The 25,343-nt window shown below is 44.5% G+C and overlaps 1 protein-coding gene across 2 annotated transcripts in view; it reads left to right on the top strand.

Moving 5' to 3' along the window:
• Window positions 1-6,546: 6,546 nt before the first annotated feature.
• MZT2B (mitotic spindle organizing protein 2B) overlaps window positions 6,547-25,343 on the top strand; it is a 28,604-nt gene continuing 9,807 nt past the window's right edge. The window contains exons 1-3 of one of the 2 annotated variants that reach the window (XM_019533220.1): window positions 6,547-6,783; window positions 6,870-7,018; window positions 9,071-9,259. In XM_019533220.1, the coding sequence (XP_019388765.1) occupies window positions 6,611-6,783; window positions 6,870-7,018; window positions 9,071-9,259 (511 nt within the window). In that variant the 5' untranslated portion in view covers window positions 6,547-6,610. The remainder of the gene's footprint in view (window positions 6,784-6,869; window positions 7,019-9,070; window positions 9,260-25,343) is intronic. The other variant, XM_019533221.1, reaches the window with a different exon arrangement.

Raw genomic sequence — 25,343 nt, forward strand, 5'->3', positions numbered from 1 at the left:
GTGCCAGGTAAGCCCTGTGCTCAAGGAACACACACAGAAAGGCTTACAGCAGTTTTTTCTTCCAGCATCCTTGACAGACTCAGCAGCATGTGCCCAGGTGTATATGCTTGGAGCTGGATGCTCAGAGGCTGGAATCTCCTAACATAATCAGTCTGTTGCTCTTCTGTACCTAGGATCCAGTTTTTCCTGTTTCCTTGACTTGACCTGCGTTTTTGTATATGTGGCAAGTATTAGTAGCTTCCTTGATGTCAGTATTTATTTGTGGGGGCCAGTGTAAATCATCTCTGAATCTTCTCTTGGATTTCTTAATTCTCAAAAGACCTTCCTGATTCCTTTTTAACATATATTTCTGTAACACCTTAGAAATCATCATCATCCTGGCACCCTTAAACTAAATCCCTTCTACTGTTGAAAGCTCTCCTCTGAATTGGTGATAGGCAATGCCCTGTCTCACATCTGCTCATATCCTGACTTTTGTGAGACTAGACAAAGTTTCTGTAATCAAATTGACACACACAATGTCTAGCTTTGGATTTGTTCCACTGCACTTTTACCAAATGCTCGTAGACAGTGTCTGTTACCATCCAATACCTCCCAGGGTCATCTTGGATTTGGAAACCATATCATTGTAACTGAAAGTAACCTGTCTTCTTGGCAGTGGTGTTTGCCACCATTTCAGCAATGGCAGTACACAGTTTATGGCTAGTTTCAGCCATAACTCACTGGAGTTAGTTTCATAAGCAAACACATGAAACTTTTTACTCCCCTATTCTTTATAACAGTGTGGGCAGTTCTGCTTTTGGCACCATTGCCCTCTACTGGACGCCAGCAGAACTTCTCACCTGTGTGTCCTTGGTCCTAAGAGCTAATGCACATTCTCTGTTGGCTCAAATAGGAGCTGTTCTACCCTTCCTGAACATCCATGATCAGTTAGCAGTACAGACAGCTGTGTTGGGTCAGGGGCCTGTTGTGATGAGACATGGGTTTGTGACTTGAGCAGGGAATGAGGAAAACGCAGAATCCATTGAAAGAAAGCAAGGATGTGGGGAGCTGAGTTGCTCTGGGAAGAGATTTATCACGAGGATCTCATCTTCTTCACATGTGAGTCATTGCCATCCCTGTTTCCTCACCCCTTGTGCTCATGATGCTCAAAAGGTGATACTGCAGCAAGCTGATTAAACAGATGATATCTGAGCTGGGAAGTAAAGGTGAATCCCTCCAGGTGCCCTCCCTCCACACTAGAGAGCTCCTTCCCCTTGTTTTTCTGCAAAGCCAAGGGGACACATCACCCAGCATGATGATAGCTCTCTCCCAAACCCCTTCAGCTCCAAGTCAGAGACCCAACCAGCTGTCACAGCAATGCTGACTTGCAGAGAGAGCCCCTGCCCTGATCTGAGACAAACAGGGTGACAAGGATCTGCTTTCCTGCAGTAAATGTGCCTTGATTCCCTAATACCAGTGAAGCTGGGCTTGGTTGGGATCAATGTCACTCAGAATAGAAGCTACCCCCACTCTTTCCTAGCAGATCACACTTCTAATGCAGTTCTGAAGACTTAATGGCATTCATCATTGGAGACAGCTGCATTATTCCTCATGAGTTTATCCAGCAGTGTAACCCTTTGACCTGGTGGCAAATAACCTGTGACTGTTACAGATTCAATTGTCCCTGCTAATGGCTGAATGGACAGTTTAGGCATTTCATCCTCCTGATTATTTGCACATTGTACAAATACACACACGTACATTGTACATGGATAACAGGCAGGGTTGTGTAACACAACACTGTGTAGATACGCAAACACAGAGCGCTATAGAAGGTAGTGGCATGTAACATACCACTTATATACACTTATGTGGTTGTTAGGCAGTGCCTTATAAAACACACACATGCACATATTGTGTTATAATAGGCAATGCCATTATAATATATATACCGTTATAGGAAGCAATGCAATCTCTGTGTCATATAGACATGTAGAAACACACACATGTACACAGCACTATGGCTGGCAGTGTCACCTTACACAACATCATGCATCTGCATGGACATATACACTAAGAAAGCATCATATAACACCCACAGATACATACAGGCACACAAACACACTACTATGCTTTAGCAGGAAGGAATATAGTACCCCCCTCCCACATGCACACATCACAGCTTTGCAAAGCGAAGCAAGCTTTCTTCTACAGTGCTTATCAATTGCTTCTGTCTTGTTTCCTTCCCTTTATATGATATGACAGGTCACTGTGGGAGGCTCAGAAGACAAGGAATGCCAGGACCAAAGCAGAGGGAGGGCTCCACCAGTACATGGAGATGAGGAAGCTCCATACACTAGGATAGCTTGGCCTGGGTTAAGGTATAGGCACTTCCACCCTATGCCAGAGACCCCAGATCCCCAAATCACAATTATGTCAGAAATATAGCTCCCCCAGCCCCTCAGCTTAAAAAAAGCAAGTGCTTTATCTCTGGTATTACAATGACTGGAGTGTAACAGAAAGGTCTGTGTGAGTCTACAGAGGGCCTCGACTGATCTCTAGGTGTGACACTGCTTGAATCTGCTGAGAGCCTGAGCCACTTGCTCTGAGGGAACCAATGCCTTTCTCTCTGAGGATGTTAACTCCTAGCTCCCCTGCTCCCAGGGACTCAGTCTAGGCCTGGAGTGATAGAGCACAGTAGTGTGACTAATGCACACACACATCCTTGCTGTGGGGTAAGGGCTAGTTGTTGCTACACCTGCCTCTCTGGCACACCTCTTGGTTCTGCCCCACATCTCTGGGATGGATAGGCCTCTGTACTCCTGCACCACAAATGAGGTAGGGGCTGCACCGCAAAGGTAAGGTCACACCATGCTCTAACAGAGTTTGGAGACAGCCTGTTCAGTGAGAGAGTAATTGTGAGCCACACATGCACCTACCCATATACAACACCAACTCTCCATTTAACCTTCCACCTGCTGGAAGGGATCAATGAACTTGTGGCCCATCTTAAGCCTGTGGTCCAGGCTGACAGCAAAATGAATTGAGTACCATGGTGCACAACACTTCCAGCACTTTATTCCCCCCACTTAAGTGTATTATTAGTTATCTGTATTAGAATATCATCAACAGGCTGCAACCCACATCCAAACTCCATTGTGCTGCAATCAAGCAGATGTCAGGGATGATCCCTGCCAGGGAGAGCTTATAAATTACAGCCTGTCAGTGTGTTGCAGCTGCTGCTGTTCTAGCTCTTACTTATTTTTAAGTTAAAATTGTGCTCCCTACTGTCTTGATACCATCATGTGGCTATGAGTTCCCCCTGCAATTGCCCTTTTCAACTGTGTGTCTATTTTTATCCCCTCCCGCTTACTGCTCCCATCAGATCAAGATTGCTCAAACCCTTTCTAACCCTACCCCAGATTTTCCAGCCAGCTGCAGCATGGGCTTCTAAGGAAAAACATGCTCCAGCTGCACCTGGGTTTGGTCCTTAATTAGCAGTGAGCTTTTGTACATTTCTGACTCAATAATGCCACTGTTCCTTGCATGGTTACAAATCAGAAATGACTGAGCTGGGGAGAGGAGGAAATCAAAGGCAAAGCCAGGCTAAAGGGAGATGCATCTTGGGTGCTGGGAAACTGGTAGCCTGAGCTCAGAGCAAGGCACTGCAGTGTAATAAGCAAATAGCTTGTGACAGTCAGAAAATCCAATGGCTCTTTCAATGGAATTGAGCTGACAAGCTGGGCCTACAAGCAGCCTGGACCCTTGTGGACTACAAAGCAGTCGAGCTAATTCCTGCCTTCTCATCATACCATCAGAGGCTCAGCCTGAACGGAGGTTTAACCCTCCAACTGGCTGCAAAACTATGGGTCAGAGTGCTGTTCTTTTGGCAGCTGGAGTGGGGCTGCAACTGCTTGGACAGCTGCACCCTGCAAGCACCTGTCCAGCTCATGCCCAGCGAGTAATGGCATCAGCCCCTTTAGAAGGCTGAAGAATGGGTGCAGCCCCCTTCCATTAGCCAAGGCTGGTTCTGTGAAGGACAGTAAACCACTGATCAGCTCCCAGCCACACCGGTGTGTCCAGCAGTTCATGGGGGTCAATGATGCTCCTTGGCTCTGAGACTGAATGTACCAGGTTTGGGCAGAATGTCAGGGGGGCTGCAAATGGCAGAGTGCCTGAGTGTAACTCCTGCAGCACCCAGCCTGTGCAGTCACCAGGGCAACATGTGGCCCCCACTCTGAAGTCAGACAGCCCTGGCTTAAATGGCAATTCTCCCTCCCTGGTGCTGGCCCTCCAACATGTTTATAGGGCAGTCATAGGCTCTCCCAAGTTGTCATCTGGTTAGGCTAAAGAAGCCAAATGCTTCTCATCTCCTCTCCTGAGCCAGGTACACTCCACAATCATCCAAAAGGCCACTGGCTGCAGTGTCCCTCCCAAGCAACCAGTTCTCTTGTGGTTAGGGCACTCACTGGGGCAAAGGAAACTGTTGCTTTGAACCACCTTGGGCAGAGGAATATAATGGACCTGGGGCTCTGAGAGGTGGTGGTAGAAGGGGGAGTGCTCTAACCACTTGTCTCTTGGATAAAGGGCGGGAGGCACTCCTCCACCCAGTAGTTTTAAAAGAAAGCTGTGGACCCCCTGTCCTTTACAAAAAGCCCCATCAGGGCAGGCAAATCTTCTTCATACATGGATCTTATACAGACAAAAGCCAGAAGAACTAATGCTGCAGTGAGAGAACTTAGTTCAAAGCTAAGCCAGCTCTGAGGGCAATTTGGGGAATGGGACAAGTTCTGAGGAAGTTTCCAATCACTGTAACAGAGGAAGTTGGTGGCAGGGAGCCTCTCTGCCCTGCATGGGTCCAGCACCACTGATCCAAGCTTGGTTCTGAGGCCTTCAGGCACCTGACAACACAGGTCAGTGCCAAGTGGGACTTCCAGAAGCACCCAGCTCCTGCTGGCTCTCGTCAGTCCTACCAGATGCCCACACACGCTCTGCTCCTCTTAACTCTGGGCTCGTTCCTGTTTCAACAGGACACAAGCTGCAGCTCCATCCCCATGAGCCCCTGCTCCTGTGCAGGAAGCCGCATCCTTCCGCGAGCTCACACCGTTGCCTCAGGGGAGGGCATGGAAAGCGGCGCCCCTGCACTAGCACATGCCAGGCCTGCTCCACGCTGCGCAGGGCATTTGCTAGCTGGATCCCAGCACGAATCCCTGTGGCATCTGGGCCCAATGAGCTGCCCGCACCCCTGCATACCTCTGCCAAGCGTGGCCCAACCAGCGCCTGCCGCCTGCGAACTGTTCACCAGGGGGGACTGGGTGCCCGTCGACACAGAGCAGGCAGACGCCATGGTCTGGATGGGACCAGAGGGAGTCAGGCACAGGCACACCCGAGGGTCTGATCCGGGGTCCGTCTGGGCCTCAGCCGGAGCCCGCTCACGTCGCCACTACCCCTCCTGCGTGATCCATCACACCACCCTCGCAGCCCGCCAGGACACCGCCTGGCAGGACTATTTTGGCAAGGGTGAGGCCGACAGGCCCCGGTAGCAGAGCCTGTACTCTGACCGTATCCCCAGCACCACCAGGGACCTAGGCTGGCGGCTCTTCCACGGGGCTGTCACAACCGGCTTGCGGCTGGCCCATTTTGAACCGGTCTCCGACCAGTGCCCATTCTGTAGCGAGAGGGAGACGCTGGCGCACCTTGCCATCGAGTGCACCAGACTGCAGCCCCTGCACCTCCTCCTCCAGAACTTGCTCCTCAAGTTCTGGCTGCACTACTCCCCTCACCTTTTAGTTTACGCACACCCCATCCGCCGCCCCACCAAGGCCTGGGACCTCCTGGTCAACCTCCTCCTGGCTCTGGCCAAACTTGTCATCTGGCGGCCCAGGAAGGAGGCTCTGGCCAGGAAGGCTCCCAGTGACCTCGGGGTGTTTTTCCCTGGTGTCCTTCATGCGCATCTCCCAGCGGAGTACCACTGGGCAGTAGCTGCCAGCGAGCTCCCTCAGTTTGCGAGCTGGTGGGCGCTGTCCGGGGTGCTCTGCTCGGTGTGCCCCGGGGGAGCACTGGTTTTGACCCTATGACCCGCACGGGCACATCCTGTTTTCTCTTTTGTTGTCCCCCTTAATTTATTGGTGTTTTTAAGGCACTGGTCGCCTTACCCAGTGGCAGCCCCATTGCGGTTTTAGGCTTTTAGCTTTTTACGCTTTTAAGCTTTTAGCCTTTTAGACAGCCGCCAACAACATCGAGCGCCGGACGCCAACGCGTTACCCCGACCAAGACTGTTTTAATTGATGTCTTCGGGTGCTGGTCGTCCCTCGCCCCAGCAGCGAACGAAACAGCGACGACAGCTACCAGCGGGACCCACCCCTTCGGGGTGTTTTAAACATCTGATCCATCGGGGTGCGGGGTCCACGTTTACCGCCGGCCGCCATCCGCAGGCGGCCCACAGAGACTGGCGGTCCACGCTGCGTGACTATGAGGACATCAAACAGTCCCACGCGACCTTCCCCTCCTGCGCATGCTCAGTAGCAGCGAGGAAGCCGGATCGAGGTGTTGTTCCGCCCTCTCGGGAGGAGGAGGTTGGGTTGTGACGTTTCTTTCGCTTCCGGGTGGTTGCCTAGCAGCGCTCAGCATGTCCGTTCCGGCCGCGGCGGGGCCGGCGGCTGGCGCGGGGCTGGATGCGGCCCTGGGGAAGGCGGCGTCAGTGTCGGTGCGGTCGCGGCGGAAGCTGCTGACGGCGGAGGAGGCGGAGTTGTTCGAGCTGGCGCAGGCGGCGGGCAGCGGCCTCGACCCGGAAGTGTTCAAGTGAGCGCGGGGGTCCCGGGACGGCGGGTCCTGGGGCCGGGCGGGGGTCCCGGACCATGCTGACCCGCTCTGCCCCCCCTCCCCAGGATCCTGCTGGACCTGCTGCGCATGAACGTGGCGCCGCTGGCCGTGTTCCAGATGCTCAAGTCCATGTGCGCGGGGCAGAGGCTGGCGGCCCCCACCGCCGCCGCCCCGGACAGCGGCCCCGCCGCCCCCCCCACCGCCGAGGCTAGAGGTCAGGAGCGCGTCCTGGGGAGGGGGGGAGGTCTGGGGTCGTGAACTTGGCCTTGACGCAGCCATGGGCAGGTCTAGGATGTGGAGGAGGGGGCACAGAGGGTGAGGGGCGTCGTTGCATGTGACAGCACCTGGTTTTCTACCATTAGAAAGAAGCTAGCAGCATTACCACAAACCGGGCCGGGGGCTGCATTGCACAGGTTAAGATGGAAGCAAAAGTGAATAGACCGTCGCTGGGACCAGCTAGAAGCAGGTGGCAGGGCTGCGAAGTAGGAGCTCCCTTGCCAGGAGCAGCAACCTGGCAGCAGCACGCAGTTTGGCCTGGTAAAACAGCAAGACCATTAAAAAGGCGAGAGGGTTGTTAGCACTGTGTGCAAGGGAGAGCTCAGAAGGGATCTGGTAGATGATAATGTGCCAGGAAGTCAGTGGATGCCCTCAGTGCTGCCTGACTAGAAATGCTGCTGCCAGGCAGGTGGTTTTAACCATGGGGTGGAGCAGGAATGAAATGGATGGGAGTGCTCCGATGCACTTGCCTGGGTCTGGCCCTGGGCTAGGTCACATGGGTAAAGCTGCATCTCCCTGGGATTAGAAACAGGCCAGGCTGGGGGGGGACACCACTGGGGGTCCCCCAGCATCATTTCATGGGCTAACAATCCGATTCCTGCCAGGCCTTTCCCCAGCTACATGCATCCCAGTGCTCCCAGGCCATGTTATAGAGAAGTAGCATTTTTCTTTTTCTTTCTAAAAGTATATCTGTAACGTTGCTTTTTAGGGGCTTTTTACCCTCTTTCTGGGAGGATTTTTATTGCATCCTGACTTTTCTGTGCTCTAAATGACAAGGGCACTCTGTTATGTCGAGGGAAGCTGCTATACCTGCTTCCCAGCACGGCATAGTTCTTACCTGCTGCTAAAGGTGCAGTGGAGCTCATTCTACTGTGATGACCACCAGAGTATAAATACCCTCTGTACCCAAATCCAGGATGAGGTCCCCCCCCATCCAATGTGGGGGGAGGGGAAGACGACCCTCATCTGGGATTTGAGTATATGGTGAGTTAGGGGGCAGGCAGCTGTTGCAGCTCCAGCCCCAACCCAGGCCTGGGGTTAGAGTTAGTCACAGCAGCCACCTGTCCCCTAAAACCACTGATTCCCTTGTCCCCACCTGCTTCCCACAGCCTCTGCCCCCTCCACTCCCTGACACTTACTGTCAGGCACAGATAATCTTATCATCTTGGATTTCAGTAAATATGGTAGCTCAACAGCTAGAAGGAGCATTCTAAAGAACTACTCCCCTTGCACCCAATACTGAAAGGGTAGCCGTTTAGCTAGGGAGGAATCCATAACAAATCAGTAGGTACCTTCAGTGACCTGACTTGTCTGGGCCTCCAGTCTCCATCTGTTCCCTTACATTCTTTCCAGGGTTCTGCCTGGACTAGAGGTTTTGCCTGTGTTGTAACTTGATTCACTTGGTGACTCATGTGAATCAATTGCTTAGTTGAATAAAGAACCAGGTTCGTCGTGCTTCACCAGACATTTGTTTCTGGTCATGGTTCACCTACAGCCTTATCAATTCAAACTTCGACTATATGTTTTCATTAGTGTTTGGATGTAATTCTAAATATCTGTAAGCAGTGTCAGAAGACTGCAGAGGGTGTTAAATATTTGATTTACTGTGTTAATGGCAAGCAAGCAACATGGTAAATACAGCTATGAAATTATGAATACCTAACAAATAGTGATAGATATTTAGTAGTGTAAACTACTTTATAGATTGATAGATAGACATAATAGGACTTAACATAAAACTATTCAAGGCTAAGGTGTTCATCTGGGGATTTTTTTAAATTAGAAGGGAACCGTAACCATAGATTGTTTAGTCACTTTAACAATGATATTCATGTATCTAACAAAGCATGCAAGCCATGTTGCTTCAAGAAATAACTCTTACTTCTTTTTCCATAAGACTATTTGAACATTCTTATGTTTATGATTTTGCTTATTTTTCCAATAGACATATGTTGTTTTTAATGTGTTTCTATATCTCTCTTTGAATCAGAGGTCCCATTTGTCTCTGCCAAGAACAGTAAAATCCCTGCACCACTCTCCTTTTCCTCTGCCCTTCGACCTCCGAGACTAACAGCCACTAAGATTGTGGTCTACAGTCCTGCTGATGCTTGCTCGCCTCTCTCTCAAGGTCCCCCTGGTTCCTTCCAGTTTTCTTGCTGCCTGTTCTCTCCTTTTGCAGGTTGTGTTTATTAGTTTATCTACTGGGGTTTGTGCAGTCTGTTATGACTTTAGGAATTGCACTTACATGGTGATTCCTTTAGCCTAAGAGAAACCCGTGTGCCCTCTAAACAGTAGAGTCTCATGTTAAATTTTCGGGAGTAGATTATTTCAGAAACAAAGATTTACTTTTAAGAATAAAATGTAAATTAAAAAAAAGAAAGAAAATTGATTCAGAAATTGAAGAAAATCCAGTTCTGAAAAATTCTCTCTCTCTCGGTGTAGAGAGTGCTATATGTATACACATCCAAGAGAGTAAATGGATGTATCTGGTTTAGGAATTGCAGACTCTTGGCACTTACCTTGCAGTTCGTTGTGTGTGGGTGGCCTGCTTTGCCTACTGAGAGCTTTGTTAAAGGTTTCATGCCCTGCTCAACAAATTGCAGGATTGGGGGCTTAGCATTTATTATGCATTGAGGATATTTTTGTCAAGGTGTTTTATAAATGTAGCTTTATAAACACAAACTGGTACAGGCACTTTACAGGAGAGCACATGTGGAGATGACTCAGTATAAACTCAAATAATGCTTGACTTGTTATACCAGGCATATGCATGGCCATATAGGTTAAGGTTGCAAAGCAGTTTTCATTCAAAGCCTGTGTTTTCAGGTGCTCTTATATTTCATACAGGTCTCTTGGGTTGAAACTTTCCATGCTTAGTTTCTGTCCCATTAACTTGTCTTTGGATTTTAAGAGAAATCCCACGTTTCACTTCTTGTTTTGGAAGATGAGGGATTTCTGTCACTCTGTTCAAAAGCTAAACTTTAAATATTGTGATTAGTGTCATGAAGCCAAAAAACATGACTGTTGTTTGGTGTCAGCACAGGCCCCATGGGCAATGTGTGCTTTGGTAGTTCTAAAATCTATGAGCGAGCAAGCAGAATGTTATGAAGCCATTTCAAAATGCACTGCCATTCATATGCAAAAGGAGCAACTGCTTGTGTTTGAGCTGGGATACCTTGGAGAATATACCAACCCTGAACCTTTGCAATTTAATGCTTCTTAACCTGTATATCTTTAGTATTGCTAGAGAGCAGCATAGGTTTGAGATTTCTATGCTAATGCAAGTAGAATGTTTCTATTTTAAGCATGTATTACAAAGCCATAAGAATGTCCAATTCTGTTTTTGAAAAAGTACTTTACATGAGTATTAAGATACTAAAATGTAGCATTCAACAGTCAGGAATGCCAGAACTAAGGTAGCTGATGTAACCTAATTCTGCTCCTTCTGTGTGTAATCTTCAGTTACAAGCTCGCACTTTTTTCCCCCTCAGACTCATGCCTCACTTGGTGCACAAGATGAATAGTAACTAGTGAAAAGAGCAGCAGCTGTTCAGTATTTTGGTCCTCACTGTTCTGTGTCTGCCCTGAAAGCAGGTGGTGGTATGGTTGCTGAGGAAAGTCTACCTGAGATGCATTTGGACTTCAAGCCATTCACAATGCAGTAAGGCATGACAGGAGTGGCCAATCTGTGGCACAGAAGCCACAAGCAGTATGGGCAGCTTCTGTGTATGGCACATAGCAACTCAAGGAGCACAGCAGCAGATAGAGCAAGAAATGAAATTAGAGCAACAGTCATTCAGGGAGTAGAAACAAGAGCAGCATATCAGGTAGGGTGTAGGTAAAGGGGAATAAGAGTGGCATTGGCGGAGGATGTGGAGCTAATTTGTGGCTAGTCTGCCAAAAAGTTTGGCCCTCCCTGCTGTTGCTGAGGTTTAAAGTAAGCAACTGAAAAGTGTTATGATGATGAGGCAGCCTTGATGGAAGGGTGATTTCCACTTGTAATATACCTTGTAACTTGCCTTCAGCCTCAGCTATACTCATGGACTGGTACTGTAAGAAAGTGCAAGATGTAGTAGTGACCCTTTTGTTTTTAAAAAGTATTTTCTGAAGCTTAAACAATGTGACATCTAAACAGTGTGCAGAAAAAATTGCGTAATGGTTTAAAGCAGCTGTTGGTTATATACATTTACAAATGAAGACAGCAAAACTGTACATCATAATATCTAACTGTTGCCACTATACCCTTAGTAGGGTAGTTGTTGGTAGCAAACTCTACTTTTGACTCTTTGGAATTTGTATTAAACTGCTCCAAGACCAGAATGAGAGACACTCATTAAGAAATCCTCTGTCTGCTGAGACCCTTATTTGAGATGAGAACCTTTCATTTGAAGTAAGTGTAATAGGGAAGTGTCTCTTCAGATGATACACTGGAAAAAGTGAAGGACATCAGATCAGTTGCTTTGTGCCTGTATTTTTTTTTAATTCAGAGCAGAGGTACAGCTTCCATCTTTCACCTAAAAGAGGCAGCATAGTCTTCAGTCTTGTACCCTGTTCTATGGATCCCTTATCAGCAACAGCACCAATATTGGCAGCAGAAGAAATTCATGGAAAGGTTAAGCAGATGTTCACCTCTCACTGCAAACCTACCACGTCATCTTCGGTGCCTTGGGTGTGATGGGGATGTCTGAGAATCACAAATGAGTTGTAGGCCTGGTTTCTGCTTCCCTGTAGTGTCCAGCATCCTTTTCTACCACTGAAATTGATTTTTTTCTTCCTTTGGTTCACAGCTTGGACAAAGTGCATATTTGCACATAAGCACTTCCAATTAACAATATTTTAGACTCTGACCCTTGCCAATATGCAAAGCCTTAATTTCTGCTATACTGACTACTGTCTGAAACTAGAAGACTATATTATGGTCCAGCTAGTCCACTCTGCAGCATCCGTTGCTTTGGCAGGGGGAAAAGGAAGAGTGATGCAAAAAACCTTGCCTCAGCAATAACCTTTCCCAAAGAATTTGCCTCCTATCATCCAAGAAGTAGAGATTGGCTTTCCCCTTGTGTTTTAAGGCTTTCCTTTGAAGTGTCATCTGCATAGTCCCACCTGTGAAGTCAAGGCACCTGCATCATGAGCTTCCTGAGGGCTTAGTTAAATTGTTTCCTGAATCCATCCAGGATGCTGACTCTTTGTTCCTGAAGCAGTTGTGGGATAGTCTCCAAGTCATGTCCAGTCCTAATGTGAATCTCTCCCAAGCAGATAAACCTGCTGGACACATGAGACACTATCTGGGCCTCTATCTTAAAAACCTCTGGGCATCACCACCTGTTCTCCTGCTGTGGCTTTTCCTTCAAGGTTCAAGGCAAATCTCTGAAGAGCCTGGTATGATATTCATACATGTTAAACCCTTAACATTATTAGCTAAAAAGACTGAGAAGGACCTGGATTGTTGATGGGGAAAGTGGGATAAAGTCTTTTGAGTGCTGAGACGTGATTGTTATCAGAACACTTGATAACTTTTTCTTGGATCCAGATAATAGCAGCCTTCCTGCCCAGTGTGTGAGAGTGGTTTTAAGGCGATCATTTTTTTTGAAGCCATGCAATATTGCTGAGCACTAAGGAGGGCCATTCATACCAAAGCAAACCAAGGCCTCAAAAGCCAGTACTGAGACTGTTCATCCAGATGCTTCCAAACCAAAGGTAAACTGTTGAGAAGTGTGGGATGGCTCTCTTTGTAAATTCTGTGCTGTTGCTGGATCTCCAAATCTGCAGGTTTCCGTTCACATATACATCCACCCGTGTCCGTAAGAATGAGGAGAAAACAAAGTCAGTCATGAATCACTCCCTCAAAGCAGCATAGAAAGCAAAAGTGACTACACTGCCTGGCTAGCACTCCCTTCTGTTCTGGCTGTGTCTGTTGAATCTTTGCCACTGCTGGAGATTCAACTTCTCATTGTCCCATGCTGGTGCCATATTTTGCTAGGCAGTGTCTGAGGTATCCAGCCATCTCCACACAATGTACACCTGAGCCATAATGTCCAGTCACCCATGTGATTTGGGAATCTAAATCTCATTAACTTTAAGGATTTCTTCTCAGCACCTAAATAACTTGGAAAGTTTACCCTCCATTGTGGAAACTGTTTGAGCAGAGTTTATGGTGAATAACATACATGGTCTATTGATGTATTCTTTCTGGATTCTCTCTAGGTCTGCTTCATAACTGACCAGGACTGAATGTCAGTAACAGACTACCTTTCCCTTTGTTTTAGCTTGGATATCTTTTACAGACTTCTTCCAGTTCCTCTGATTTGGGAGATGTTTCTGAAAGTGTCCATCTGGCTCTCAGGATTTAAAGTCAGTAGTCTGACCTTTGAATTATTAGGATGTTAGCTGTTTGCTGAGATCCAAAATGTCCTGTTGAAAGATAAAATCCTTTTAATAACAGAAACCTGCTCTAGGCTTGAAAATTTCATAACTGAAAGAAGCTGACCTGAAATAGTTCTCCATTTTTTTTAACTGGCATTTATCACAGTTGCAGCAGTTAAAACTGTTTTCATTAGAGCATGTTTGGCCTCCATCTCTGCTTCTTACCCTCTGACATGCAGGTGAATGTCTTTACTAATTATTTAGTAACCAAACTTGAGGAAGGAACGCTCTGTCTTTTAGTGGGGTTGCTTCAGGCAGCTGCAGCAAAGGAGACCAAATTCTTTATTTTCATTCTTTGTTTGTAGTGGGTACCACAGTGAGAGAGATTTTAAGTCACCCTAGGTGCTTGAGCCTCTTCCATGGGTTTGGCATCTCATCCGTGAAAAGCCCACACACCATCTGCTTAAACATTTGTCAGATTACTGTCTCTGCCTCTTTTCTGTGAAGATGGCATTCCTCAGTGACTGGTTCAGGCCAGAGGATTAATGAGATATATCTTCAGACCCTGTAGACATGTGGAGCTTAGCCAATCTGTATTTGGAGAAGAGTGATTAGTTTTAGTACAGACTAGCTTGTATATGGTTCATTGCTCCTCCTTGGCTGAATACATCAGTAATTAATATAACCTAATAACGGTTAGGCAGCAGTTAGATTTTTCTGTCCCCATTGGGCTACTTTTGAGCCTCTACCACTTCTCCCACAGAGCACAATATTTCTCCCCTGGTATTGTGTACACTAATGTTCTACTTTGTATCCCAGTAAATTATATAATGAATGCCCCTCCCACATCACTTTTCCCTACAGCCTCTGTGTCTCTTCTGTTCTCCAGTGATATCCTTACTCAGCCCATATAACAGGCATGACCACTGATGAGTGGCTTCCTGGAGCTCCTTTTTTTTTTTTTTATAGAATCTTTGTTACCCACGTATATTTCATAACTTCATCACACTCTTCACGATTCTAACAGTGAACATTCATAATTGGTAGGTTTTCAGGCCAGTGAGAATCACTTTGCCCCTCCAGTCAGTTGCTCAGCATTGCGCATGCCGGAGTTCATCGAGGTATTAGTGCTTCCTGCCTAATGGTTTATGGTTGAGTAAGAGGAAACCTTTCAGAAATAAACTCCAGGCCTGCATATGGAGATGGCATATCTCCACCACTCTGTCTCACCTCTAGGGTTAAATGTCCCCATTGTTAATGTAATGTAAGAGTGATTTTGTAGCCGTGACGGTCCAGAAATAATGTAAGAGGCAAGGATGTCTTAAGATGATATCGTTTATTGGACCAACTCTGTAGTTGGGGATAAAGTTAGACAAGCTTTCAAATGAAAGATATTGTCATTAATAATGGGAGAAGCAAGGATTTCTTATGTCTTGTATTCAAAAGCTTAATAAATGTATCCCAACTATATAGTTGGTCCAATAAAAGATATCAGCCTAAGAAATCCTTTCCTCTTCCATTATTAATGATATAACTATAAGAATGTATATTTACATTCTGGTTTGAATTTTGGTGACTGGCTTCAGTCATTGAATCTTCTTCTGCCTTGTTCAGCTAAAAAGTTTTTGAGAGTGTTAAACTTTGTCACTGTCACTCCAAGTCCTTCAGTTCGGTTTGGATGTCTTTTTAAGAGATGTTCTAATTCAGCCATAAGTTGTAGGCTCGTTAAGGGTCCTTGTTGGGGAGGGGACGATGTTCTTTGGCCTGTGAATGATGGTCAGACTAGCTCAGTGGTTCTCAACCTTGTTAGACTCAAGGCATCCCTCAGAAAAATACCAACTCTTAGCTTTTACTTGTTTCTTGACTATGGAAAAATAATAGGGCAGTTCTGTTGCACAGATCTCTGAAAGGCCACAAAGCAGAATGTTTTTAGCATTGCTGACTCCTATTTGAAATCTCTGGATGTATCTAATATTGCACATCACCCTTAAAAGGATCTCATAGCACCCCTGATCATCTTAACGTGTACAAAACCCTCAGCCTGTGCAGGTCCGTATAGACTAGAAAAATGGTTTCTTTGAAGTCTGTTGGTTTATCTTTTTTAGTCTCTACTATCCCCTCTGCCTCCCATACTACCTGCTACCAGCCTCAACCTACCAGTCATGCTAAGCTTTCAACCCACTCTTCTTCTGCTCCATCTTTGTCTACTTTTTTCCTGCTATTTCTCCTTTAGTTCTGCTCCATGAAATCTGCTGAAAAGCAGAAGGGAATAGAAGCAAAAGCAAATAGTTAAATTGCTCCAAGATGGGTTTGGGTGGGGTTTTTTTGTTTTTTTTTAAACTATAACTCTTGTCCCTGTCATTTATCTTTTTCTCCCTGTAATCTCCTTACTTCATACGCTTTTCATATCAGCGCGCTGTCTCATTTTGTAAAATGCCTAGTATAATTCATATGCCAGGCACTCTTTTTTTCTTTTTTTTTCCCCAGTGCATATTTCACAGCCATGGAATTGTCACAGAATCCATCATTTACTGTCGAACCATGCTTCAGAATTTCACCTTTCTTTTACAAAACATAAAAAGGTCTTACCTTTGTTGTTGGCACACGCGCGCGCACACACACGTGTGCATGCGTGCGGGGGTGCATGCGCGTGCGCACACACACACATGAATAGAGGGTGAACTGAATTGCCTGTAGGCTTGAGCTCTAGCCCTTCAAGATGCAAACTGCCTCATTTCTCTAAATGGGACAGGAACTTTGAAACACGAAGGAGACTGGTTTTGTTCCCTTTAATTGTTCCATGGATGACCACTTTTAGCAGTAATGATATGTGCTTGTGTGGCCAGCCCAAATCCCAGCAGCCCTGACCATCTTTTTTTCTGCAAAAACCCCTAACTTCCATGGTGCAGATCTGACTGGCTTTCCCCATTCAAAAATATATACACCTGCTGTCCATCTCCTTATGGCTAAACCCAGCACTTAGATTTTCTATTGAATCCCTCCAGTGGAATAAATTTGGTGTGTTTTTATTTCTTTATGTTCGAACTTCTTTGGAGTTGGAAGACAGACTCGCACATCCAGAGTGATTGGTTAACAAGACTTGTATATCATATAGCATGCGAAATACAGGCCATGGTTTGTGGATAGGATGCATGCGTGACCCTCTCTCCTACTCTGTTGTCTCTGCCTTGGACTGTAAAAAATTGGGAGTCTGGGGCAGTGTGTGTGTGTGTGTGTGTGTGTGTGTGTGTGTGTGTATGGATGGACAGTGGCTATCGCATTGTAGTGCCACCAGAATACAAATGATAGATGTCAGCAAAATATGTTTTGCCATTATTTAAAAAAAAATGTGAATTTTAGTTCTTGCATTTTGGGGGGGAAAAAAACCTTGAGCTAATAAGATGAAATTTAACAGAAAGGACAGCGAGCATCTTTCAGCACCCCACTGAAAATGTGTGAGAGTTATGAGGTTTGAAAATCACCCTTCACCTGTGCTTGTTAGTTTAACGATCTCTAGCATTCTGAAAAAATGAACTGCACTGCCGTGCATATAAGTGGCATTCTGGTGTGTAATGCTTTAGGGGAAGTGGAATTAATCATGCCTATCTAGACTGTCAGAGTAGTGAAAGGAAGGAATAAATATTAGCTAAAACAATCTTATAAGGAACAAGAATGTCATAATTTGGGCAACACAAATCTGTTGCTGCCTTCCTGTCATGTTTTTAGCAATGCTGCATATATCCTTAGTTAACAAACTTGATATCTAACAAGCTTATGGCAGAAGGTAGGACAGGGTGGCACCTTAGATGGTGACTAGCTCAAAGAGGCATAAGCTTACATAGGCAACAGTTTCCTTCCTCCAGCACAACAAAACAGGTTGTTGTTCACAAAAGCTTGTTCCTCCTTTGAGCTAGTTAATCTCTGAAGTGCCATCCTACCCTACCTTCTGCCTGACTTTAGACTAACACTGCTACCTACCTCTCTCCTTCCAGCAAGTTTATGTGGTGCCCATAGAGAAGAATGCTAGAAGGCTTTAAAGGGGCAACATGCCAACAGGGAAACCTGCCTGAAACTGGCTCTGAAGTCCCCTGAGATCTTCAGATGAGCTGGGCTGCACAGGATTGTGAGCACATCTTTTTTTGGAAATAACAGAGAGGCACTTAAGTACTATGCAGGGTGGCCAATATAAGAACCTGGATGGATGCCTATAGAAAATGGGGATTGTTATCTTTCCCCCCACCCCACTTCAAATGCTGTTACTCTTTTTTCTTCCTATTTGAGGTTTGATTCCCAGAAAATGTAATCTTCTGCTGTTCCTAGGAGTGACCTGGGCAAAGATCACTGAGTTGCTTTGCAGGAAGGGTGACCTTAGTGCATACTTAAACCCTTTAAAATGCTGGGAGAGGAGGTCTGAGTGCAAACTCTCACTGAGTAGAGGATCTCTCCAAAGGTAGCAGAACTCTGGAACCGTGGCAGCTTTTGTGATGGTGAGTAGCTTCAGATGCAGCTTTGAGAAGTGTGGTGCAGGAAAGGAGTGAAGATGTCTTGGAACTGATAGATGAATGGGCATGAATAGCAGATGAGGAACAGCCTGGGAATTGTTTTGTACTGAGTCAGCTCCAAATGCATTAACAAATTATGGAAATTCTGTGCACCATTTGGTGAAGTCAGTAGCTTTTTTTCATAACTCTTCATGTTTTTGTGACAGTTTGTGGAAGTGTTACGGGCTTTCCAAAGCAATATCCCTGTGTGGAGAAAACAAGCTCTTCCCACTCAGTAACTTCAGGAAGGAAAATGCTCCCTTTGTGTAGGAAGAAACTTTTCTTGGCCTTTGAAACTTAAATTGAAACTGTATGTTTACAACTTAGCTTGTCAGACAGAAGGTTGGATTCTAAGTCCTGTTATTGTTTCTGATGCCATATGAGACTATTATCACTGAAAGATTAAAAGGAAAAATATTTTCTGCCTTTCCAGTATGTATATTTTGAACAGTTAATAAGCACTGTGTGTGGAATCAGGGCCACAGTCTTCCCTCTCGATCAACTAATTTCCCTTTTTATTTATGTGGGGTTCAGTTAGCAACAAGGGAGATCTTCGTCTTTTTTTTTTTTTTTTAAACAATAGGACAATGCAACCGTTAAACTAACTACAACTTGGCAAAGAGACTCAAGGACCTGAAAATTAACTTAATTCATTTCTTTTAAAAATGTATGTCTCTTTGTTTTGGGCATGTGTGTAAATCATTCATTGCTTATTATGTTTTCTCCAATTCTGTATTCAAACTTGCTGTCTGTGTGGAAGTGTGTATAAAAAGCACCTTGGCAGAAATCGGCAACTAAAACAGACAGCAATTGTCTCCCCATCCAGGGCAGTTAGTGGATAATTTTTGTTAAAAATAGTCTTTTATTGAACAGTGTTACTGTGCTGTGCGTCTAAATTTTGTACCCTGTTGCTATATAATAGTTCTACACACTGGAATCTTTCTAGCGTGTGTAAAATGACTTGGATGAAGAATGCCAACATTTTGTCTTCTAAATAGGGACTGTGTAACACTTCTGTGAAAATTCAGAGAGAAACTAATAAACCATTTACTGCTGGCATATAGATAACTGTTTGGTTTTTATCAGCAGTCTATTTAATAAGTGAATCTATCATAGAAATTCTGTGTATTTAGCAGTATAGATTTTCTTCTCAAGCAAGACCAATGGCATAACTTCCATAGCTTAAGAAGATAGCTATTACCAACTTCAGGGCCCAGATTTCCTGAACTGAATTTGCAAGTGGCTAGACTCTTAACTAGACATTTGTATTTACTAAAATTAAATGTACAAATATGAAAAAATGATGCTCAGTGTTAATAGCTTTTTAACTTTGAGCAGCTTTCTGAAATTGAGTTCCTTCATAACAGAAATCATAATGTTTATGGGCAGTACAAATCCACCCTGAAATTAGAATGAGTCATGAGCTGCCTAGGAACTCTGAACAATCATTGGAGACAGATGAGAGTAGTAGCTTTCAGCTGTAAGTGAAATTAAGTGGGCCAGGAGAGTTCATAGAAATAGCAATTTATGGGTCTAGAGAACTGGTCATCTGTCTCGTTCCCAGCCTCTCAGCAGTTGCTTCATGTTCTTGATCAGGCAGATGCTAGCATACAGTTTACCTGGTTAGGTTGAACTTTTTTCTTTATAGTATGTGTGTTAGCCAAAAAAAAGTAAATCTCAAAGTTCTTTACAAACTTAAAGTCACTCACTTTCCTAACTTACTGGTACATAGGGTTATCAACTTTACAGGTGTTTCAATTCAGGCAAAAAAAAAAAAGTAGGTAACCTGGTACATGTTTCCATTTTGTGCTGGTACAGAGTACTGTCTTATAGAAATCCATGATTCTTTTCCTTGGGTAAATGCTAAAAAAAATTCCCTGGGCAAGAGGTAGTTACAGTTTATTCCAGAATAGTGCAAACTGTATCACTACAGTTATCCTAGGACTGCATCATTGAATTGGGGGCAGAAAAGTGGCACTGTATTCAGCTGCTCACTAAACCTGTATTAGAAAGGCGATGTATGTGCCAATCTGGGATTTTTTGTTTCTGGACAAACACAGGGACAACTTATCCAGGGACAAGTATAGCTGGGGCTTTCCTCCATAGTGGAGTTGCTATGAAATAAGGTAGTGCAGTGTACAGCACACTAGCTGTTCTGGACATGGACGTGCTGATTGCTCCTGGGGCATCTTTGCTGTTTAGCTTAGTCCACTCAGACCCATTAAGGTAAACTGTATGAAGGTACTTTAGTGGGGTGTGGGCCCATCCACCCAGGGAACTAGCATGGAACATTCATTCTGGACTTCTCCATGTATACAAGCTCTGAAGCAGTTTCTTCCTTTGAATTTGCAAACCGTGGTTAGTGTATGTGCTTCGCTATGTGGTTGCTGAAGCTCTGAGCTTGGTAATGAAACAGTGAGCCTTTTGAGGGACATGTCTAGGTGCTTAGTGCCATCTTTGCTATCAGTGAAGTTTGCTTTTGATGCAGTCCTGGAATAAGGAGAGTGTAAGGAGTGAAGTCTGAGGTTGCTGAAAACCTAGTTGCCTGAGGTGGGGCCCGAGCCCCCAGCCTGCAGAGGCATTGTGACCGTTCTGTCCTACAGTCCACAGTGTGAGCCATGAAGTCTAGGCTTTGACATGATTCTGGGGTTCCTGTGGTTGCCTTTGGCTTCCAGAGAGCCTGTTCTCTTCCACAAGAGGTACAGCTTTTCTTCTTCCAGCTTGTTTGGCTCATAGATGTAGGACAGTTAGGGACTTTGTGACCCCAGGAGGAATGTGCCTGAGTTAATTTGGAGTCTGCTGGGCTACTCTTCCCCTCATCTACCTTTCCATTTCCTTTCCTGGATATGATGACAAATATTGGACACTCTGGCCATTCTGTGGTTAGAGTAGCAAGGAGTGAGTTTACAGGGCCTGCAAAATCAGTTGAATCGTTAAATGCTAAATTTGACCTGCCTGGCTTACGTAACATGCAGCATGACCTCTGATAGGTTCCAAAAATATTTGGTTATAAAAATCACTGTAGCGGTCGCATCAAAATCCATAGGGATACATAATGTTAAGTTAAAACCACACCGTGAATTTCTGGATGTTCTTGCTTTCCATTTATACAGAACAATGTTAATGTAGTCAAAGGCTTGTTCCCCTGAACTCCTCTACTTTGACCATGATAATATTGAAATCTTTCCAAAGCCTGAGGAGAACTAATAAATTGCACCCTAAATATACCCAGGCCTTTGAAAAATCTTCCCCCAAGCTATTCCAGAACTAAAAATTAAACCACTGTCTATACCCACATCACTCTAAGAAATTGGTCCAATCTGTATTTTGAGAATAGGTCTTATTTAATAACCACTGTGAAATAGCAATACCATAAACTTGTAATTTTCAAAATGGGTTATATGAATGAATGTGCCAGGGAAGTCCAAAGCCATCTCATTAGACCTCTGTTACCAATGAGGGAAACTATGCAGAGAAGTGAGGTGGCTTGGCTGGTGAGCCCTCTGCTGTAACATAACATGATCTGGGTCTTTGAGACTGGTGTTTAGTCCTGGTCTGACAAGTATTTGCTCTGACTTGGGGCAGATACCGTAGCATCCCATTCTTCATTAAAATGCGCTTAACAAGATTTTTTATGCAACAGGAGCCTAAATAATTTTGTATGGTTACATAAAATAAATCTCTGCATAAACATTTTTTATTATGGAGAGAGAGAGAGTAGTCTCTGTAATTGGGGTTACATCTAGAGTTTAGTTGGAAGGTTTACTGTCAGTGCCTCTTCTAACCCTTGCCCACTCATACAGATTATCCGTGCTCAGAAAATGGAAGGTAACCTCTGGGAAGAACTTCATTTTCTGAAAAGGTTAAGATTACTTATTTGGCTCAAAATAAGAAATATTCCAAGTTGAGAATAACCTCTGTCCCCCTTCTGTTTGAGATTACTTATGTCATCTGGAAGGTGGAGAAAACAAAGCAAAACTTATCTCGTGAAGTGTTTGGTATGCAAAATGTATTAGGATAGGCCATTTACATGACGTGCAAAGATATGTATAAAATCAGTGACTGAAAATTACTAATCTTAGAGCTGCGCATATGGTGCTGCAGTGCCATTTTTAACCTCCTGATGCAGAATTGTGTTAAAGAATTTGGGCTGTTTCTTCAAAATAGCCCATGTGGTCATGAAGAAGACCAGGAAAACAAACCAAGTAGGAAATGATTCTGTGTTGCCTTTCTGAGTTTGTAGAAAAAACAGAAATGAAAGCTGAGAAGCGTAAACTGTCCTCTTCATTCTGCTGTCTTCATTGGAATGCAGTGTTAGCACTGGAAGGTGTCAAAAATGATAATGTGGGCATAAAATAAATTGCCTCTAATGTAAAGTAAGTAACTGAAGTCAGCTTCACTGTTTATATTATTCCTTTACTTGCTTAATTCAGTTAAACCCAACACTTAAACACTTCAGATGCTGCTGCAGTACTTCCATTATTTCTGTCAGAGGCTGTGTGATCCCAGGATTTTGCCAGAAACAAGTGGGGCTCTTTCTTTTTTTTTTACTCAAGGCGCGCCCCTTGATAGGCTTGAGGGACCCCTGGAAAATGCCTGCTCCTGGTTTTCACCCATCTTCTAGCCTATAGAAAATAATTGAACAATTTTTCTGTTGTAAAGAATCCAGAAAGGCCACAACAGATCTGAACACTTTTGGCACCATGGATTCCTGTTTGAACTCTCTAGGTTTATCATGTGAATCTTGTTGGCATACCTAGTAGTGCTAACATTGCCTAGCACCCCACAACACCCTTGAAAGGATCTCAAGGCAGCCCAGGATGCCATGACACCCTAGTTGAGAATCCTTTCCCTAGACTTTAGGTGCAGAGCCTACGGAGGGCCTTGGCTTGCTTCTAATTTTTGTGTCTATAAGACCAATAATGCAGTACAGAATGAATTGCCAAGCTCTGAACTGCAAAAGTTTCCCCCTTTCCTCTGTTAGATACATATTGGATAGTTTGTTTTTTTTCCCCCTCCAAAAATTAGGATTATATTTAGGCTCCTAGACTTCAAGTCACATAATCACCACTACCCGCCCGCCCCCAATTGCTTAGAACCTACAAATTCCACTTCAGATCCATAGATCCTCATTGCCTTTAAAAGGTCACTTGCTTGTATTTAGACCCTGGCTTTAGGCACCCCAGTATGAAAACTTTGGTCCAGGTTTAGAAGATGACGAAAAGGTTAGGCAATGACACATTTCACCTTACAATACAAATTCTAACAAATCTTAACAGAGTATTATTTATGTAACTGTGTCTTGCTTATAGACAAGGGAACAGAGTTAAGGCTGCACATATATATAGCTTTGACTTCGGTATAACCTGACCCGAGTGCTTAAGTGCAAAATGAATGTTCTTGTTACAACTTTTTTTTTTTTGGTTCTCTTTCATCATCTGTTTTCTCTGAATCCCTAGGACAGTACAGATCTTCTGGAGAAGGTACCCTCAGTATGGGGGAGTTCTCAATGGGCATAAAGCCAGCTTCTGTGCAAAAGGGGAAATGATGACTCTGTGTGGTACATGCTGACGATGCCCCATAGAAATATGGTTCTTTGGAGGTCTTAATTGGAAGCAGTTAGAACAACCCTGAGGCTGTTCTAACCTGGGTCAAGGCTAGATCTGAAATAGAAGCTGAAAACAGCGGAGAACCCGTCTCCTGGCATGCTACATGTTCAAAGTGCATGTGGCATTGAGGAACAGATTTGTCAGAAGAGTTCTTTGAAAATCAAATATTTCAAAAGATGATGAGCTCTTTGAAAATGTGGCCCCATCTGCCATTTGTGCAATATATCATTCCATGTTGCATTAAATCAAAGCAGTTTATTAGTAGCGTGGGCATGTAAATTGCCAGATATGCGCCTATTATAATTCGTAATCCTGATTAATATGGTAGCAGAAAAGGGTAATGTAATGTTAGGTTTCATATGAAAAAGCTTTGTCTCAGAGCAGGGAGGCAATAGATCCTCTTTATTCAGCTGTGTGTAAAAATAACAATACATTGGGGAGATTTTCTGTTACTTTAAGCAGTTAAGGGGCTGAACCGACTGACTTACTAGAAAAGATAAAAGGACATGATAGGTCTAAATCGGGTAAATCTCAGTTTAGGAGAGGAACAGATGTTTTATAAATGACAAGTTAAAGCTATGGACAAGCAGCTAGGAATAAAAGGGATCAAACCAGTATGTTAACCATAGGAAAGCAGCTTTCAGGTTCTGGAATTTAGGGGAATATTAAACTTGGATCTTAGTGAAGCACCTGAGACTGGGTTGTATTATGGGAAGCAGCTCTTGCAGGCTGTTGTGGAAGTGACTAGATGACCTTCTGTGCAATTCTGTGGCTGTTTGTTTATTTATTTGGCCACTCCACTTCAGTCACTGTTGTTTAACATTTCCATTTTGGTTTGCAGCCCACTGCTGCTGATGGACACGCTTGCCACTGGTATACTCCCCTCCCTGCTGTTTAAGGGTGATACAGAAGGGACAAAATCTTTCATTGTCTCAGTCAGGAAGCCTCAATTTAAATTTTGTTTTCTACAAGTTCATTCTTGTTGTTTGATATAACCTTCATTAAAATATCCCAAACAGGGTCTCTCTTACAGCCTGGCAAGCCTGCTACCATGATAGGTTTTCCCTCCTATCATACTATCCCCTCACTAGATCTTAAATCAGTGGAGCAGCTATACTCAGAAATGTATCCCTTGAGACTTCTGGAATATCCTACTCAAAATTTCTCTCTTGTTTCTATTACCTCTCCTTCCTTGCATTTATCTCCAGACTCCTACTCATTGCCTGGATCTACCCCCCCGCCCTTAACTTTGTGAAACTTTGCACTTTTAAAGAGAGGTAAGGGCTTGACTCCATGTACACAAACTTGCAGAGAGATGATAGGGCTGATAGGTATGTAATCAGGTCTGTTATCTTTCATTTCCATATACTGCTGTTAACAAGGATGTTATTCTGGAGAGACATGCACAGTTTGAGAACTGAAACTAAGCATCATAGTGATGCTTACTGGGATCCCCCAAGAAAGGGAGGAAGGTGGATCCGGCTAACTATAGGCCCATCAGCCTGACTTCTGTCCTGGGGAAGATCTTTGAAAAGTTTATTAAAGAAGCCATCCTTAATGGACAGCCCAACGCCAACATCCTAAGGGATAGCCAGCGCGAGTTTGTTGCGGTAGGTCTTGCTTGACCAATCTCATTTCCTTTTACGACCAGGTGACATCACCTGGACAAGGGAGAAGAGATTGATGTTGTATATCTTGACTTCAAAAAAGCCTTCTATCTGGTGTCCCATGATTATCTCTTGGCAAAACT

The sequence above is a fragment of the Crocodylus porosus genome, unplaced genomic scaffold (assembly GCF_001723895.1).
Source record: "Crocodylus porosus isolate Cpor-Errol unplaced genomic scaffold, CroPor_comp1, whole genome shotgun sequence".
Classification (NCBI taxonomy): domain Eukaryota; kingdom Metazoa; phylum Chordata; order Crocodylia; family Crocodylidae; genus Crocodylus; species Crocodylus porosus.